Source organism: Idiotropiscis lumnitzeri, chromosome 8, assembly GCF_059441095.1.
Source record: "Idiotropiscis lumnitzeri isolate Australia: NSW breed Sydney's pygmy pipehorse chromosome 8, RoL_Ilum_1.0, whole genome shotgun sequence".
In the NCBI taxonomy this organism is placed as follows: domain Eukaryota; kingdom Metazoa; phylum Chordata; class Actinopteri; order Syngnathiformes; family Syngnathidae; genus Idiotropiscis; species Idiotropiscis lumnitzeri.
This window is the reverse complement of record NC_142398.1, coordinates 8,904,804-8,924,159: the sequence shown is the minus strand read 5'-3', so window position 1 is coordinate 8,924,159 and position 19,356 is coordinate 8,904,804. Positions and strand designations below refer to the sequence as shown.

The 19,356-nt window shown below is 40.6% G+C and overlaps 1 protein-coding gene across 2 annotated transcripts in view; it reads right to left on the bottom strand.

The window, feature by feature from the left end:
* coro2aa (coronin 2Aa) overlaps positions 1 to 19,356 on the bottom strand; it is a 28,954-nt gene that overhangs the window by 9,276 nt on the left and 322 nt on the right. The window contains exons 1-2 of one of the 2 annotated variants that reach the window (XM_088303852.1): positions 10,257 to 10,465; positions 1,075 to 1,275 (exon numbers count right to left, since the gene is read on the bottom strand). In XM_088303852.1, coding sequence (XP_088159978.1) covers positions 1,075 to 1,275 — 201 coding nt within the window. In that variant the 5' untranslated portion in view covers positions 10,257 to 10,465. Of the gene's footprint in view, positions 1 to 1,074; positions 1,276 to 10,256; positions 10,466 to 19,356 lie in introns of those variants that run through there. The other variant, XM_088303851.1, reaches the window with a different exon arrangement.

Here is a 19,356-nt window from a genome sequence, read left to right as displayed (position 1 = left end):
TCTAAATACTGTGGTTTTTCAAAGACATATATATTGTTGTAAGGCTTTTGTTCACTTTCATTTCAAATTAAATGTATTTTCTTTCTTAGATGAGGTGAGGTTGCCAAAACACTCCACCCATCTGCTCCAGGTTCGGCCCCTCTGTCAAATTTTAGAACCCATTGTGGCCCGCCAATCAAAAAGTTTGCTCACCCCTGATCTAAATGTTCCATGTGTTGTCTTCAAAATGTGTTAATAAAGTGCATTTAGAATTGACGCTCACTCTGACCTCTCTCTCCGTTCGAGAAGTAATACTTGGATTCTACTGTGCGACCAATAAAGGGAGGGGGAAAAAAAGTCAAATGCATTGACCACACATAGTCAGGTTAGCTATATTTTATTTTTGGCTGCTCTAGTCTGTTAGATATGTTCAAATAATCTGTCAAGTGTGACAACCTATGTGAAGTAGTATTTCTAGCGACTTGGGGGTCTACTTCGGTGCCACGGCAACAAGTTTACATCGAGGCTTTGTGCCTGACTATATTTAATGCGATCTTCAAATTTACATAATCAAACAATCCCTCCACTCCACCGTAACAGGTAACAAATCCACAATCCAGTTTGTTACGTTATCCTGTATTGTTCCAGTGCTTTCAAAATTGTCGTGCTTTTAAAAATTAAACATAATAGTGGAGCAAAGCGTTTTGGATAAAAAAAATAAAAAAATAAAACTTACAAGTGTTTGTTTGTATTGTTTAGTCCAGTTCTTTTTCTTAATTTTACTTGACTGTCATTTGCATATGTAAACATGTTCAAAAGTATTTTTGTATTCATAGTACTTGTAGAGCAAATGTGCAATTGACAGCTAGCAATGTTAAGGCCACAGTATTGCCTTCAACTTAAGATGCATCAGGATTTAAAAACAAGGCAAGAATGCAGGTACGAGCTGCAAAGTTGATCTAAGTTGAATGTACGATGATTATTAGACATAACTTAAAGAATATGGGCTGTCGGATAATGATGTATGCATGTGGAGTGTGCGCGTGAGCATTTGTGTGTTTACACACTAAGACATGTTTTGGTTTGAACACTAACATGATGGACAGAGAGGACCAGGAAGGCCCCACCCCCTGCACACTCAGTGATGACAGCGAGGAAGTGAGGGTTGACGGCACAGAAGTTGTTGTCCTGGACGCTGCGCGTGATGGGCACGCCGTCGTAGCAGCTTTCTTTGGGGGGCGCCTTGCCGAACACATGCCGGAACTTGGAGCTGCGGTACTGAGGACGCCATGACATCTGACAACAAAAAGAAAGAGGTTCGATTTATAGGCTCTGTGGACAAGAACAACAAAAGATTGTCTCTGACAAAGAACAAATTGCAATTTTGAACACACAAGAAGAAGGAGTCGGAGTAGGTACAGGAATAATAGGAATGGTATTGGAGTAATGGAAGTGGAAGTAACAAAAGCAGACAAAATGAAAAAAAGTACAATAGTTGCAGTATTCGGATAAGCAATAGGAGTAGAAGTACTAATCGGAGTACCAGTAGTAGTAATATACATCATAGATAGTAGAAGTAGAAGATGTGGCAGCAGTGGTAGTAGTAGTACATTTGGAATTTAAAGCGCTTTGCAGTGCTACCGGATTTACCTAACCGATGACGCAGCATCAGGAGCAACCGAGTGCTCGGTATCTTGCTAAAGGACACTTCGACACACTGTCCGGGGATCGAACCCCCAACCTCTGGGATGCGAGACAACTACTCTTCCCCAAAAGAAGTTAACTCTTATTCCCAAACCGCGCCCTATCCAATGATTATTTTTCCAATCCAGTCTGATAACTCAAGCACAGTTGAATGGAAAGCATCACTTTGCCGGTTTTCAGATTTGTCTCATCATCAAACATCAGAACTTGTGCAACCTTCACCTACATCCTCTTTAATTAATTTTTCATGTGACAATTTTTGTTTTTCTACTGTTTCAATCGGCCAGGCAAGGGTTAGGCGTTCAAACGCAACTAATGACGAGCCATTTCCGAGAACAGCGGTCCAGCTTTTTTGAGTGAACTGAGTCCCCCTCCAGATAGTCGATGCATATGTCATTATGGTGCAAGATAAGCGAGTCTGGTCCACTGGGACCAAGGCTAGCCAGCCAGAATGTCTGCTTGGCTACTCTGCCTGCCTGCCTGCCTTCTGCATGCTCATTACTTATGTATAAAGGGTGGAGAAGCTTGACCGACAAGACGTTGAGACTGAGCAGCTGCTTACATGGAAACTCAAGTCGTGACAGTGAGAAACCTGTCAAAACATACAACTGCCTTCAAGTCACCTTCCGGTGATGTCAATCGATGACTTCCTGACTTAAAAGCAAGTGACCTGCAAAACATTCAGAACATCCAGTAACCTACAGTTGCCTAAAGTCACCACTGGATTTATTGGTTTACTATCCACATCGGTCATTTCGACAGTGAAGTAGCATAACTAGTAATACACACTCCCACTTTTTGTAAATATCATTATCTGTAGCATTACCACGAAGCTGTTTTGTACAGAGAGCATGGTGATGACATCTGGAGACAGGCTAGATCACCAGTAGAGGTGCAGTGGGGGCACAGGAGGGCATCAACCGAGAAGATCCATAATCTGTTCCTTTATCTGCCAGTACAATATTGAGTGGACAAGAGATACCAGGAAACAAGCCACTGCATCAAGTGATGGTCATAGCAGAGTGATAAGTAGTGGAGGAGATACCAAGAGACAGGCGACTACACCAGAAGGGGGGTCAAAGGAAGGCAAGAACGCAGCAACAGGACCACCATTGTTTTGTCTTGCAGTACAGTGTCAAGAACAAAGAGGAGTTGCCAGGAGACAGGTGGGGATGCTTGGAGGTGGTCAATGGAGGCCAAAAACCTGCAAGACTGCGATCTGCTCGATTTCCTCTCAGCAGAGCGTGAAGCGGATGGAAGAGATATCAGTCGGGGTGGAAAGAAGGGCAGTAAACAGCGTCGGGTACCAGCAGATAGTACAGTATGCCGGGCGGTGGTCTATGAGGTGAAGGGCGCAACAACCCAGCAACAAGACCATAATCTGCCCCTGGGTCAACCATTCTGGTGTGGAGGAGATACAAGTCTGTGAGGTGTTAATGCCAGGATTGCATCAAGCAAGCAGTAAAACCACAACCTACTTCCTTTCCTTCCAGTACAGCATCAAGTGTGTGGAAGGGATAACAGCAGGCCAGTGCAACAGAAGAGTTGCAGGGCAATCCAGCAACAGGCCCACAAGCTGCACCTTCAAGGGCGTGTCTTCAGTTTGGAAGACATCCCAAGAGCCAGGACAAAAACTTTGCAGCAGGACTACTACTCTATTTCCCAGCACAGTGTCAAGATGGTGAGAAGAAATACCAGGAAATAGGCCAATAAATCAAATGAAGCGCAAGGAGTTCCTACAAAGACGACAAATCAAGTGGTGCAGAAGCGTTACTCTAGATAAAGTTAAAGGTGATACTTTCAGATCGAATTAAGAGTGCCACAAAAAGTAAGAATGAGAATAATGACGCACCACGTCTCAGTTTACACTCTCCTCTCTCTTTTTTCGCCCTCGGGCCGCCACTGAGAAGCTGGAATGTCTTCCTTCAATACTGACAAGATTCGTTAAGCCTCGCAGGTAAAAGCGATCCTGGCCGTTACCAGCTACTGAATCAAATGGAGTGATCGTTTTATTAAGATCCATGCCTGAACGTGAGTATCAACATACTGGACTTTGTTCCACGCATTCTTTTGTGGAGCTAAGTAAGTCATCTCCTCTAAAAAGACGCCACCTGCTCCGCCTCACAATAATAAAAAAAACAACACCATTATTTGAATATGGCCAAGGGTCAATCAGCGCTAGTGACTCCACTCCTTTTGCGAATGCGTCACCAAAGCGTGCCCTGACAGAGGTTTGTTTACACGGAGCTACGTGCGATAATCCCTGGCAGCATTTGGGTCGATCCACGAGCAGCCAGGTCTTTATACTGAGACGCTGCCAAGGGAGAGCGCCAAGACGCTTCTTGGCACGTCCCGGCGTACAACTGGCATCACATTAATCGGCCATTCCAACGCTTTTGAGGGCTTTGTAGCGTTGACTGACAAAATGAAGAAAAGGAGGGTGTTGGGAATGGTTTTTAGCTCCATATAAGCATGGGATTGGACAAAGAGACAAGTGCTGCAGCTGATGAACGTGTCCATGAGACAGCACTGTGGACGGAAATTTTTTATTGCAAATGAGCCAACCAGGCAATGTTTTCCACTCGTGTGATGCATTGTTGTACTTTGAGAAAACAAACAAACAAACATTTGCCTATTCAAGTGCTTGACAGGGAACGGGAGGTGGTACGTGACTAGTTACGTCGAACCATTCTCATTTGGGGTTTTTTAAAAAAAATGAAATTGAATAACCTATGGAAAATATGATTCGTTTTGTGACCTTATATTTTCCTGAAACATTTAATTAATTCAATAATTATTTTGAAAGGATTTTTGCACGTTTGTTTTATTTAAAAGCTCGCATACCCCCTGGAGTACCTTTAAGTACCCCAGGGGTATGCGTACCCTCATTTGAGAACCACTTTCCTAGACACACGCAGAAAGGGAGGAAATGTGACCCGACAAGTTTCCCGATTTTTTTTCCTCATGCGACGCTGTTCCCTATTATTATGATACAGAAAATGGGGAGGAAGTCAATGCATACATTTCCAGACTTTTTCTATGACAGTGTTGAGAATAAACGGCACTGACACGGGACAGGGATAATTATTCAAGCAGTCAATCCATCAATTTGTTTGGGGTGTTACAGTTCTGTGGAAGCGATACCCTCACAGAAAGGGGGTATTAAGTCGACCAAAGAATTTTCTTGTTTGTTTCATTAGTTTCTGCTTTGTGTGGTCTTCATTTATTTTATAAAACAATTTTGCTCATTAAATCATGAATGAAATGTTTTCTTAAGATAAAAAAAAAAATCTGGCAGGAGGCCCGATTCATGGCTCAAAATCAGCAATCCAATCCGCTGCACCACTAGGAGAAACCGTGATGACAAAAAATCTGGAGCATTTGTACACATTGTCCCTAAACCAACCCGCTTCTCTGAAATGGTTGCCAGCCAATCGCAGGGCACGCAAAGACAAACAACCATCCGCAATCAAACTCCACACAGTAAGGCCGGAGCCCGGGATCGAACTCTGCACCTCTGCACTGTGAGGCAGATGTGCTAACAACTCACTCACCGAGCTGCCTTCCGAAAACATTAATAGGATAATGTCCTCTTTTACGGACGATACTGAGCATTTTTCAAATGTTTGCATTTATGTTAACAAACAGACCCTATTTTCCATTCAAACCTCAGAACACAGTAGAGAGCAATTTCAAGATACATTTCAAGACGGTGTATTAAAAAGCAGGTTGTAATGATGCAAAAGAAGCGGGCATCAAGCAGTCGCAGCAGTGGGCGGGCAGCTCGGATGACGAAAAACACCAAGGTGGCTATTTTTACACGCAGCTCCTTGCTGATCAAAAAAGACCAAAAATAAGCCTTGGTGTATTCATTTATACCAGTCTGTTTTGACCACGCCTGGCTCAGAGAGCGAAGAAGAAAAGGAGTGTACAGCACATCTGCGTCTACGGACTGGAGTTTAATGCTGCAGTATATAGAGCATAGCATACCGCATTTAAAGCAAGTCATAATCTAGAACACAGGCAGCCACTCCTCTCTTGGCCAAACAGTCGCGGGGAGTTCAAAGTTTACATGCGATGTCAACACAGCGCTGAATCGGGCGCTGCAGTGCTACACATTGCATGCTTACAATCTGCTAACCCACATCAATAACTCAAATCCAATTGTCGGCCAGCACTCCCAATCCAAACGACGGTGACCTTGTGCAGCCTTTAATCCAAAAAGACAACTTCCTCTTTTGTCCTTTCACCTTGTGTCTATGTCAAATCCCCTGCACACGAGGAATGTACATGAGCTAATCGTCCCTGCCTCAAAATCTACGACTAATTGGACACCAATGTGAAAAAAATACATTTACACAAAAAAACATATATTGCACACCTGCATCGTGTCTCAAGGCTCCTCACTCATTATGTGTCAATGTCTGTTAAGTAAGACGGAGGTTGTTATACAAAGAGGACACGCGTGAGAAAAAGGTAAAAAAGATGGGGACATATTTAAAGTGCGGGGCTCAGTCCCATTCATTGAATGCAACTGATGTCGTTTGTTCATTCAGAGGTAAAAATGCGTAAAATTATGCGGGAAGGCGGTTTTTCTCTGGGTGCTCCGATTTCCTCCCATATTCAAAATTTCCCTAGTTTTGATTGTGAGTGTGAATGCTCGTTTGTCTTTGTGTGCCCTGCGATTGGCTGACAACCAATTTACGGTGTACCCCACCTACTGCCCGAAGATAGCTGGGACAGGCTCCAACACGCCCACGTGAGGAGAAGCAGCTCAGGTAATGGAATATATTCATGCATGTTGAGTGGCGTTCTGTCGCTTTTATACCACTTATCATACATTCGGCAATGGCAGCCTTTCGTATCGATGAAAAAGCGGTGGTGTTTGACATTGTTAGTCTTTTCTACCCAATTTGACAATTTTCACATTTACTTTATTTGCTTGTTCAATTTTTGTCCAGTGGGTGGCCAAAAGATGCAAAATACATCAAAATTTCGTATTAGGTAAAAATGTCACGAAAAACAATATTTCCAAACAAAATAGGAACAAAATGTCCTGAGGAGGGCACAAGGGTTAAACTACGGTATATCCACAATATTGATTGAATCTTTGTGATGTCGTATGCGGATGACAGTCTCACCTACTGTACGGAAAGATGTTTGGACGACGGGGGCAAAAAAAAAATCGTATCTGTGTCAAGGTCACCTGAAGGTCATTGGTCGAGACGTGATCCTACAAAAACCAGCGGGAGTTTTAACCTTTTGTAATAGGATAACAGACAAGCTAATCCACCAGATGCTTCAAAGGGTATGAGGGAATATAAGTAAGCGATTTCCCCACTTTTTCATATTTTGCCGAAGTCGACTGGGTAATTTTCCGTGATTGTTCAGCATCGCTATTCTGGATAAACGGAACGACGCGGTACATTTCCAGCAGGTCGGCCTCGCATATTTGCGTCCTTTTTTGTACAGCAGCACAGACGCATAATTGGGTGTGAAGTTAGACTTTCTGTTACAATGTTGAAGCACATCTGGGTTCTAATAGTTTGGGATTTTTCGTTGCAGTTTTTATTTTGTTTTTACTTTTTTTAATACACTTGGTTTGAAATTACTTTTAAAGCAAGTTTGTTAATTTTTTTTTAAATGCTTTGTTTTAGTTGAGTTCTAATTAGTTTTAGTATTTGTTTTAGTTATTATGATATATGGACAATTAAGTTTAAAAAAAGGTCACTGAGTACCAATATTGTGTCATAAACTACATTTGTGAAACAACTGGGCTTCCTTTTTCTGGCGCTACAGATGTACAGCAGTACTGTTCTAAATACATTTTCGATTCAATTTTTTTGGCTGTTATTAAAGTTAGCTTTCGTTGGGAACGTGAGATGTTACAATTAGTTTTGTTGTTTTAAAAAGCATTTTGTTTTATCTCATCAACAAAACTATTTTTTTCAATTTTAGTTTGTTACTTCATTAGTTTTCATTAACAATAACTTTGGTGTCAATCAGTGAGAATAAATAAAACTTCCCAATTTGCGTTTTGACAGAAGCTTCCAGTTGTAACTGTTTTGCACTTTTCAAAAGGCATTTGGTCATAAATGAATAACTGGTGGCGTCCACCTTTCTCCATGATCAGATAAGCCCATTTTACAAGCGGGCGGCTCAAGAGAACACATCGAGAGATGTAATGATTAACACATACAGGAGTGAGTGCGGAGGGCGAGGTGCGAGCAGCGTGATTGGCAGACGTCGTGTTTTAGGATAGTGGCAGTCTGGAACGGATTACTCAAGTGCAGATTGGGAAAAAAACATCTGTAGAAGTGTTTAAAACATGTCAAGTGAAAGTGGAATGTAAACAAAAAACAAAGAGAATGACATTTTCATTGAAATTTGATGTGAATGTCAAAGAGGTGAAATGAAATCTATGGAATTGACTAAATCTGGTGGATGTAAAAAAGTTGTTATAGTTTGAATCGGTCAAGAGATGTTGAATGAGGAGATAAATATCCTCAGCAAGTAATCTCTTTTTTTTGTTTGTTTTTCAACATTGTATGCAGTTTCAAACCAATTTCAACATGCTAAATAATTAAAAAAAATAACAAACCCACGGAGGGAATTGCTAGTAACATTGATTTGTAACGAAAATGGTGACATTTATTTGGACATAGGTCGACAGTGACCCTCTTATTTTGGAATTTGATTGCGAAAATATTGTCATTTTGAGACCAGGAAAAGTTCCAAAGATGATTTATGGGTTGAATAGTTTGAAGTTGGAATGGTTTGAAAAAAATGTTAAAGCAGGAGGTAAATGTGAAACTGTATTGTGAACATTTGGGAATTTTACTGTGAAAAGAATGGAATTTACGGAATGTGGGAATTACTGGAATGTGAAAAGATGTTTTGAATGAGCTGAAGAGTTTGAATTCAGAAAGGTAAAGATGGGAAACTTGTCTCATTCGCTTGCATCCATTATCGGAGCTGCTTCTTCTCACGAGGGTCGCGAGTGTGTAGGAGCATATCCCAGCTATCTTCGGGCAGTAGGAGGGGTACAGCCCGGACTGGTTGCCAGCTCATCGCATGCATGTTTTTGGACTGTGGGAGGAAACCGGAGTACCTGGCGGATTCCACGCAAGCACGGGGAGAACATGAAAACTCCACACAGGAAGGCCGGAGCCGGAATCGAACCCTGCACCTCTGCACTGTGAGGCCATCGTGCTAACTAGTCAGCCAATGATAACGAAGAATTCTGAAAAGGTTGGGAACCTTTGGAGCTTGTTAGTAATACCAAGGCGTCCTGAATTCTGTGAGTCTTTTGAAATTATGCAATGAAGCAGTGGAGAATGGAGGAAGGTGTTTTTGTGGTTTAGCGCAACATACATTATGTGTGGATGCTATGTGCAAGGTTTCAAGCTGTTTAATGGCACTCCCAGTTGGTTTATTGTCAAACGAAACATAACAACCGCACACGCCTGAACAAAGGCCGTGCTTGCTTGATTCCAACAAGCAATGCAAAATAACATTGGCATGCTAGCAATGAGCATCCATAGTGGCAGTTTTAAAACTTTTATACAATATTCGCAGGCATATATATACTTTATCCTCGATGAAAAACGACTAACACAGTACTGCAGCATTTTACGGAGTCACCAATAGTAGTAGAAGAAAGTCCACTTAATTTAATGCTGACAACGGAGTTGACATGGTAATGGTTAGCCTCGAGAATTGCAGTTTTAGAAGCAATGCATTGAGACAGACAGAATAAACAGAGACAGGCACGTAAAAAAGACACATTAGAAAACCGAATCACTGACAGTGGTAGTAGAACAAAAAGTCTGCATCACTGTATTGTACTGCCCCCAGTGGCCAAGACGGGGATACCAAAAGTAGCACAACTATGAATTGAATTGCAAGGTTAAATCACGGGGCACAAACTTTTTAAATTCTTTATGTTCCATTTAATTTTGTTATTACAAAATGTTTACCTTTTTAAAGAGGGCCAACATGTTAACCACTAGCCTACCATACTGCCCCAATTAAACAGTCAATCTAACAGAATACGTCCAAATCCAAGGAACCAAATCATTTGATTTGCATTATTTGGAATGTGGGCCGAAGCTGGAGTATGCAAGAACATAAAAATTGCAGCTGAGATTTAAACCAAGAACTTTATACAAGCGACCGAGATGTGCTGACCACGATGGCATGGTGCTGCCCCAATGAAAAGGTCCAATCTTTATAAATTGTCCCAATCCAAGCCATGGACCGTATAGGCACAAGACCTCAGGTGATGTCATTTCCATCGTTGTGGACAGAGTCAGCGTCAACTTCAGGAGGAGGCAATGACAAAGTGTGCCTGCGGCGATCCGTATTGAGGACTACACAACCCAAGTTGGAAGCACACAATTAGGTTTCATCTTGCCCAAGCCCGTCAGGAGTTTTACTCCAGGGGAAAAAGCGCAGCTGTGGACTCAGCAGCCGGTAGAGTGAAAACATCAATAAGCTAACGCCAAATTCCACACAGTGACCTGTCACGCCAGGACATGAAAGCACTCGCTCGGGAGGAGAATGACACTCACCCTGGCCGGAGGAGGGGGACCGTGGGGCTGGGGGGATCAGCAGGAAGGGGTCCTTGCGGGACGATCTGTTATGTCTCCAGGGCAAAGCGGATCGGCACGGGGAAGAAGGAACATTGACTTTTTCACAACTACATCCAACACCGACGCTGCATTTACACACACTCGCCGTAATGGAAAATGCGTGTGTGAACAAGCACAGGGAAGAGGAGTATGTACACTCCCTTTGAGAGAGAGCAAGGGAGAGAGAGAGAGAGAGAGAGAGAGAGAGCAAGAGAGAGAGAAAGAGATAGAGAGCGAGAGAGAGGCAGGACATGAAGGCTCACAATCTTTTTATAATAAAGTCACAATGTTATCGGAATGCCATCGAAATAATACTGAAAGAGATTCAAAATTCTACCGGAATACTGTCGCAATACTATGCAATTGTACTCGTAATATTACAAGAATAAAGTCGTACTACTACAGAAATAATGTTGTAATGCAAAGAGAATAATGTTATAATACGACGGTACTATGATAATAAAGTAAAGGAATTTATTTGTAATGATATGGGAATAAAGTTTTTACAATATAGTTGTAACACTGTAGGAATAAGGCCATAATACTACAGGAACAAAGTCGTAATACAACAGGTACAAACTTGTTCTTATGATAATTAAGTCAGAATATGGGAATAAGTTTAATGCCAGGGGAAAGAAGTAATATTAAAGGAATTAAATCGCAATATTTTCAAAACAAAGTCTACGGACAAACACCTTATGTCGTAATATAATGAGGTTAGAATCATAACAAAAATTAACTCTGAGTATTGAGGGAATAAAAAGATGTAATTTCAAGAATCATATTTCTCTTCCTCATTGTACTATACGACTAGTTCCTGAGTGTCCCCAAACGTGTCTTTGCAGAGTGCTAAACGGACACTCGCCAGTCCACAAGAACGCCACTCAAAGCCAAAGGTTACACAAGAGGCCATCAGACCAGAGAGCACAGAACGCCAGCTGATTGGTCCATACGTGCACAGCGCAAAACTGACAAATGAAGTGGCCTTCAACACGGTCAAACAAGGGAGGAGCGCAGGGGGGGGCTGATCAATAGCTGTTACGCTCAACTCAACCACGTAGATCAAGTCAAAATCTGAATATGGATTACATGTAAATTATTGGAAAATACACATGCTGCAACCCATAATGCTTTGCAAACGACAAAGTCCAACGGTCACTCAAGACAAACACTTGAACGAAAAAAAAAATCACCATTTGTTCGGTCTTAAAGATGTTTTATTTCAAAATGTGTATTAACTAACGTCATAATATTGTGACAATAAAGCAATATCACAAGGAAAAAGTTGTATTGTATTGAACTATGTGAAATTAGTTGTAATTTGTTATGTAATCAAGTCCCAATATCAAGGCAATACAATCAGAATATAAACAAACTCTTCTAAAAATATTTTAGAAAAAAAGCAAACAACAAAAATCTTAATCTGTTAAACTAAAAATGGAAATCAGGAGAGTAGCAGAGTTTCGTGTTTTGACTGAGCAGCGCCGAAATGCAAATGGTCGAGGCCATCCATTTAATTCACGTTCTTATGTCATTCTCTATGAATTACCCAATAAAATGAAAAAGAAAAAAAAAAGAAAGGAAAAAAGCTTTTGTCGATTTTTAAAGTAATTGTGTTTCTCGTTGGATTGAATTCACATGGATTTTTTTTCTGGAACTTTTTTTATGCTCTCTTTGAGAACGGTGCCCTCGGCTTCAGAATAAAAACTAACAGCTAAACATCTTGCGTCATTCCCAATGAAATTAAAAAAATATGACTTTTTTTCACGACTGCTGAGTTTTAATCTTGACTTTTGAGATACACAATAATAATATTACACAATAAATGCTTTCAAAGTGACATCATATATGAGGCTTTTTGTTGTCTTTGATTTCCAATTTAGCTTCTCCAAAGGGCTATACAAACCATTCAGAATTACCTCCCTTCTAATTTTTGAAATAATTTTAGGCCATAGGCTATCGCCCAGCCCTAACGTAGACTGCAACAAAGGCAACGCAAGCAGGTGTTTTCCAGTCAAAATAGAGCCAGACCGCTAATCACAAGTGACAACGGCAGGCCGTCGGAAGGTCAGCATCACAAGACAAGCGCTCAGGTTCTCACAGAACCGAGCTAGCTAACTAGCTCTTGTGTTTTTCACAGAAGCGAGCTGGCTATTAGCTTAACTAGCTCTTGTGTTGTATCCAGCTATTAGTCCAGAAAATGTTTTGATGACAGAGCATCTCTCCTTGTACTTGCTAGCTTTTGCCCTGTCTTTAAAGTCTATTAGCCCCCACTCACGCAAACACACACAAGCACTTAACAATTTAACACTTATCCAAATGAAGGGAAATGCAGTTTGCTGGCAATGTCTTAAAAAAACAAAACAATCATCTCACAGTGTCGTGTAGATTATATTACATATTTCGGTTGATACAGAAAGAAATGGGGAAAATGTGTGTCAGCTACTTCTTTATGATGTAATACAACAGAACTGTGCCATTTTTAATCTTGAAGCACATTAGTGAGCTGATTCCCAGTTCACAGAGGACGATATTTTGGATCCAGGAGCCGGGGGGCGGGAACAGAACAATGAGCCTCCAACACATTAAGTTGAACAGTTTCCCTAGATGTGACGCCACTGTACGAACGCAGTCATCCACTTGCTCGCCAAGGAATTGCAGACTTGAAATAAAAGGCTCTATTTCATCATTTTGACAGCTAAAGTACAGCATGTCAGCCTGATCTCACCACTACCCCCGCCCGCCTTGCCAGTTACGTACGCTTGACGTGCCCGTGCAGCGCGGTCCATTCCACTGGCTCCCATGAATACCTTAACACGTACGAGGGATGATCTCACCGCATGGCTAACGTGTTAGCAGCTAACAGTTTACTGGATCAACATCATAGGAAACTAGCAGTTGGTTTTGTCCATGAATAAAGTCGAGCATTTTTTGGATGACTACATGCCAGAAAAACGGAACAGGATGTTTCGAGGTTTTGCTGTTTTTGTAAGACGCCCATTTCCAGGGCTGGGCACTCCGTCCTGGGGCCAGAATGGTCCGCCCCTCCGGATGCCCATCTTTGGGAGGGGGGTAGTGACAAATTTTAGAAAAGGGTTTGAATAACAAAGATCAGAGATTGATTTTAGTCCGGCCCACGAATTGGCCTTGTGTGTGTGATGAACCAACTCGCGAAATGGGCAAACAACAAAAATTGGATCAAAAGCGCCACGATAAACAGTTTGTGTATGAAGAGACGTCAGACAGTAGTGTGGTAGTATAGTTTGAGGCAGACGTGCTAACCAATTCCCCATTACAAGCATCCGCGAGTACATAGAGCCAGCCATAGGCTAACCATAGCGACAGTCGTCAAGGTGAGTTTCACTTTCTGCGGCTCAAGGGTGGGGGGGCTGAGGAGATTATCTTGGCTGGTCTTTACACTGCGTTGAGCCTCGTTGGTAAACAACACACACAGACCGCTAATCAGATCTCCTCCATCAGCTAAACGCATTAATGTCTTGCGATACGCCGCGCACAGGAAACGCCGGCTAGCAGCTGCGCTAATAGCACTTGGAGATCTACTCTTTGTCCTTTATACAGCAGGAGTATCAAAGTCCGGTCCTCGAGAGCCCCTAACCCAACCTGTCTCAGATGCCTCCCTCTTTCCAACACACCTGATTTAAATGATGAGCTGATTAGCAAGCTTTGCAGAAGTCTGATAACGAACCTGATTATTTGAATCCAGGGTTGTTGGAGGTTGGACACATCTTTAACAGGCTGGATCGGGCCGTTTGAGAAAGGACTTGACCACCTTGGCTTTTGAGAGGGGGGGGGGAGTCAGGATATACATTATTTTGAATTTTTTTTTAGATTCCCTTCAGACCTCTTTCCTGCTTCTCCTTCCCTATCCTTCCTTCCTAGCTTCAACGTACTTTCCAATTCTTCATACCTTCCTTTCTTCACAACTGCTTTTTATTCATGCAATCTCACATCCTTCCGTTTCTTTTTACTTAGATTTCTTTTAAATCATGTATCCTTACAGCTTATGACCTTTGCCTTAAACCGAATTTTCTTCGTTCATTCCCTCCTACATTACTTCGGACGCTTTTATTCTTGCATTCTTACATCCAACCTTCCTTCACTTTGAGCTTCTTTCTGCCTTCAATCTTTTATATCTTCCTTCTTTTCCTTATGACGCTTGTTTTTTCTTCATTTGAGCATCCTTCCATCTCTGAAAACTGCTTTTCTGCCAGCCTTCCTTCCTGCCTTTGCTTTTTATTCTTGGATCCTTACTTCCATCCTTCCTTCGCTTAAACCAACTTTTCTGCCTTTGCCTTCCAACTACACTTTTATTTTGCATCCTTACTTCCTTTACTTAAATCTCCCTTTTTCCTGACTCCATTTTTTCTGTATCTGTTTAATACTGCTTTAGATTTCACTTTCATTTTTTAACTCAAATGCCTTGTCATCATTATTCATGGTACATAAAAAAAGAAAAACAAAAAAGAAAGCAAATTCAAAATTGAACTAAAAGAAAATAAATGATTCAAAGTTTGTGCTATCAAGATAAAAAATATTTTTTGACAAAATATTTTCTTATAACTTCTTTTTTTCACACTTTTGAGCCAAATCACTAGCTAGCAGCCACACGTACTTTGCTAGCATTAGCCGAGCAGTGATTCTTTACCACTTTGCCAATACATGAAACTTGTCGTCGAAAATAAACAAAACGAGCTCCATGAGATCTAAAGGAGAACACAACATACATTTGTCACGCAAGAAAACATGACATTTGGGCAACTTTTCTGGAATCAATGTGGCGGACAAACACAAACGACAGCCAATCTTTGTTTTTCTTCTTATGAATAATGAATCACACTCCGATGACCCATCTGCTGTTATACAGCAGGTAAGGTTTAAATAAATAATAATAAGTAGGACAATAGAGTTAAATTCTCATCATATATAGGCCTAATAATTAAATATTTATTCAATTGCATTTTTTATAAAGTTGGTGTGGTCTTTGGAGGACTTTATTGAAATGGGAAGGGTCCATGATGGATAATTTTAATTGCTATAATCAAATAATTATTTTGAAGAAGATGTTTGACCTGCCTGCTAAGACTTTGTGTTAGGATTTCCTAATTAGAAATAATACAAATAGTGGCACTCTGAGCCTGAATCTGAATATGAATTTATTTATTTTTTTGTTTTAAATACCCTACAGTTGACACATTTTAATCGCTGTACTGTGTTCAATTTTCTTTTTTTTAAATCGAGCAACTGCTGTATTTTATGTGACCAAATGTGACTGATCAATTGTTATATTTTAGTCATATCATATATAGCATGTTGTTATTGTTTATTAATTCATTTTATTTAACTACATTTTAAATTAAATATCCAATTTCTCTAAGGTGAAAAATAGAAACCAAAAAAAAAAAAATTTGCATCCCTTATATAAATTACACATCTCCACAAAGAAAATATTTATTGCATTTTTATAAACATTTTCTGATTAAGTTAGTGCTAAAGCAAAAAATAACTAAGGGAAATTGTTGATTTTTGTCGGTTTTCTTGACAATGTTTTTGACTCTGCTGCAACAAAACAATTAATCACGCAAATGTTTTGGAAAACATGACATCAAAAGGACACACAACAAAACAAATTTAGTCCGCCATTGCTCAATGTCCGAGGATCAGATCTGATTATTGTGCCCTTTTCAAAAAGAACCAAAAAAAAACACAAAAAACAAAACCCAAACCCCAATGGGTGACGTAGAACTAATCCACACACATGCATTTTCTTCTTTTTATTTTTTTTTGGGGGGGGGGTTAATCCTCTGGTTGTGTGGGCCACGTGGGAGTTGCATCAGATAATCCGCAAATGCACTCGCACAGCTGTCATGTCATGAGCGACCTCACGTCATGAGCAGTGGTGACGATTAAGACGAGATGTGGCAGACCACTGCTCAACTAAGGTCGTACGTTGGTCGAAATGGAGCCTGGCGATGCCATTTTTTGCCATCAAAAAATGTGAACAGGATCCAAATAAAACATACAATGACAAAAGGTAAAACATTTTTATTCTGGGTGACATGCCTAGACAGTGACCAAGCTCGTGCCTCAATTCATTAAATCAATTTTCCCAGATGAAATTGATTGCATTTTCATTCATTTTGTCCAGCCCCCCACCAAAACAAAAAAGTTTGTGGTGTGTTCTCAGTAACGGAAAATAGCAATGCTCCTTGCCCACATGCATCGGATGATTATTTGCCAATTTTTGCCTTTAAAATAAAAATTTAATATTGCCGTATTAAATCGGTCGGTTGTAAATACATTCTCTTTGTTTTAAGTTTAGCGCGACCATAAACTGAGCATGGCGTTAAATATATTAAAGCTTCTTTGATTTTGATAAATTGTTCACTAAACCGCTAAATTGTTCACCAAACCGCTGCTTTAAATGCTTAAAAAAGTACACTTTACAGTTCAAGATGGAACGTGTAACGTTTTGGCTGGGGGGGGCGTCTATACTGGTGAGTTTTCGTTACATAGCTAACGACATGAGTCATCGCTCGTACAAAGTGTGAGAATGTCAGGTATGTGTTAACAGCCTGTCACACAACACGCCAACTTGTATCAACTTTTACAAGTCCACATGAAAGCACGCGCTATAATTCGGCTGCTCATTTCACCGTTTGAAAGTATTGATTCATTATGTCCTCTCCGGTTGGGAGAAGTCCAGCTTTTGTTGGTTCCTGACACACCACCTGCACCTCCACACACTGCAACACAGTTTGTTGTTAGCCCAGGGTGGCAAAACCCCTTTGACTCATTTATTGCAACGAGACATGTCTGGGCTTTAAAAAAAATTCCTGACTCAGGGATAATCGAACAGTGTTTGCCAAACATGTTCAAACTGATGCTGGAGTTGGCCGAAAGGTTAGTCTTTTGCGCAGAGATTCGCCAAAATTGGTGCTTCGGAGCCGTAACAGAAGTCTTTGCGTTCAGCGGTCTTTGGTCCTTAACTCAACCGTCCATCTTTTGACTTAACAGGCAGTGTGAAAGCGGAATATGTTTAACCACATTCGGAAGAAGATCCAGCAAAATAGTATGCCAAAATCAACCAACGAATTAGAAAATAAACACATATAAAATAATAAGAATTTAAAAAAAAAAACACAAATCTAAATTTCTCCATGTTATTATCAAAGAAGACTTTTTCAATGCAGAAGCTGTAGTACTCCCTTTTTTCTTCTCTCCTTAGTTAAAGTTAACAGACAAAATTGTTATTTTTTTAAAAAGTGTTTTAATTCTTTATAATAGTGTGTTACACCTATTTATATATTGCATTATATTTATTTTAAAAAAAGTTACTTATAACTTAGGCGGAAATGAATTAATTGCATTACCATTTGGTTCAATGAGACACATTAACTTGACTTATGAACATAACACACACACACACACACACACATAACTCAATTTCGTCTACGACGATTTGACTTTCAAAATGTTTGGTGCACTGTATTCATGTCATTTTTGGGAAAATCTTGTCAATTATCGCATTTAAGCTGAAACAAAGGACAGAATTTACCCGTCTTGGGCTTTTACGTGGAAACCAGTTACGAGGCCGAACACTGACTAACCCTTAAGCCAAGATACCGCTATAATAAAGTTGAATAAAACGGATAGTGCTGCTGTTTTGGTTAGCAACATATTTCAAATGGGCCAAAACAGAGCACACGTGTGCGCAAGCAACCCAGCTCCTCCCGCTACTAGATGCAAAATTAGCGTCAGGTCATTACACGCTCACACCGCTTGCTCTTTTGTCTTTAAGTTGTTTATGTGGGCGCAAGACAAGAGCGCACAATGCGGACCCCTGAGTATCTACCCGACTGGTGGTCTCACTGAAAACAACACCACCCCTGCGGGGAGGAGAGAATGGATGTCATGAACACATCGTCAGTATAAGCTAGGCGAGCAAAGCAGTCCTTCAAATGTAAACAAACAACTTTTCATGTCAAAATGGTATTTTAAAATTAACACAGACCAATTTCAGGCAATTATCAAAGAAATGTGTAGACAAATGCATCAGAAAATATATAAATTGTATAATAGAGTTGGTCATTTCTTCTTCAGTCAGTGGTTATCATATCAATCAGAAAGCCTAGTCGTTGTAGCTTTCATAGTATCATCTAAAGCAGGCGTGGGAAAACTACGGCCCGGGGGCCACATGCGGCCCATTAAACGTTTTAATCTGGCCCGCCGAACTTGAAAAAAATTAAATGAATAAACCTTGTTAATGTTTTATTTTGTAAATAATGTGGTTTTTCAAAGACATATATATTGTTGTAATGCTTTTGTTCACTTTCATTTAAAATTGAATATATATATTTTTTCCTCCGATGAGGTGAGGTTACCAAAACACTCCATCCATCTGCTCCTGGTTCGGCCCCTCTGTCAAATTTTAGAACCCATTGTGGCCCATTTTTACCTCAAATACTGTACAGTCATCCCCGCACACTTGCGGGTTCAGCCCCGCTGATTTGCATAATCATAGATAAGTTTTGAAAAAGTTTTGTTTACTTTTTTAGGTAGATACAGATGCGGAGAGACAGGACAATTAACTACTCCTCAACAAGATGGCAAAAGGTACAATTACCTGTGGATGACCCCCCCACACCCTCAAGTGGATGCCTGGGGATCCCTGCCCCCATCGACCTCAAGCTTTGCACACCCCTGCTTCTCTTTCGTTCACGTGGGATTGAAATTCTGTTAAAAATATGCAACACAGTGAACTGCAATTTACCGAGAATCACCCCATGTTAGAGAATTCCTAAGAAGGATTTCAACAACTGTATCAGTCAAGTGTTTTGGTGAAAATAAAACTTATGCCAGTGTAGTATATGGATGAAAGGCCCTCAAGATAAATCACGCCCCTGCATTAAATATGCTTTAAGTCAATGGTTCGCAGTTTAAAACAGAAAATAGATAGCTGGCCACCAGACATTTGTTGTTTTGTCTTCTTAAATTATTTATGCTGCTTGAAATAACGTGT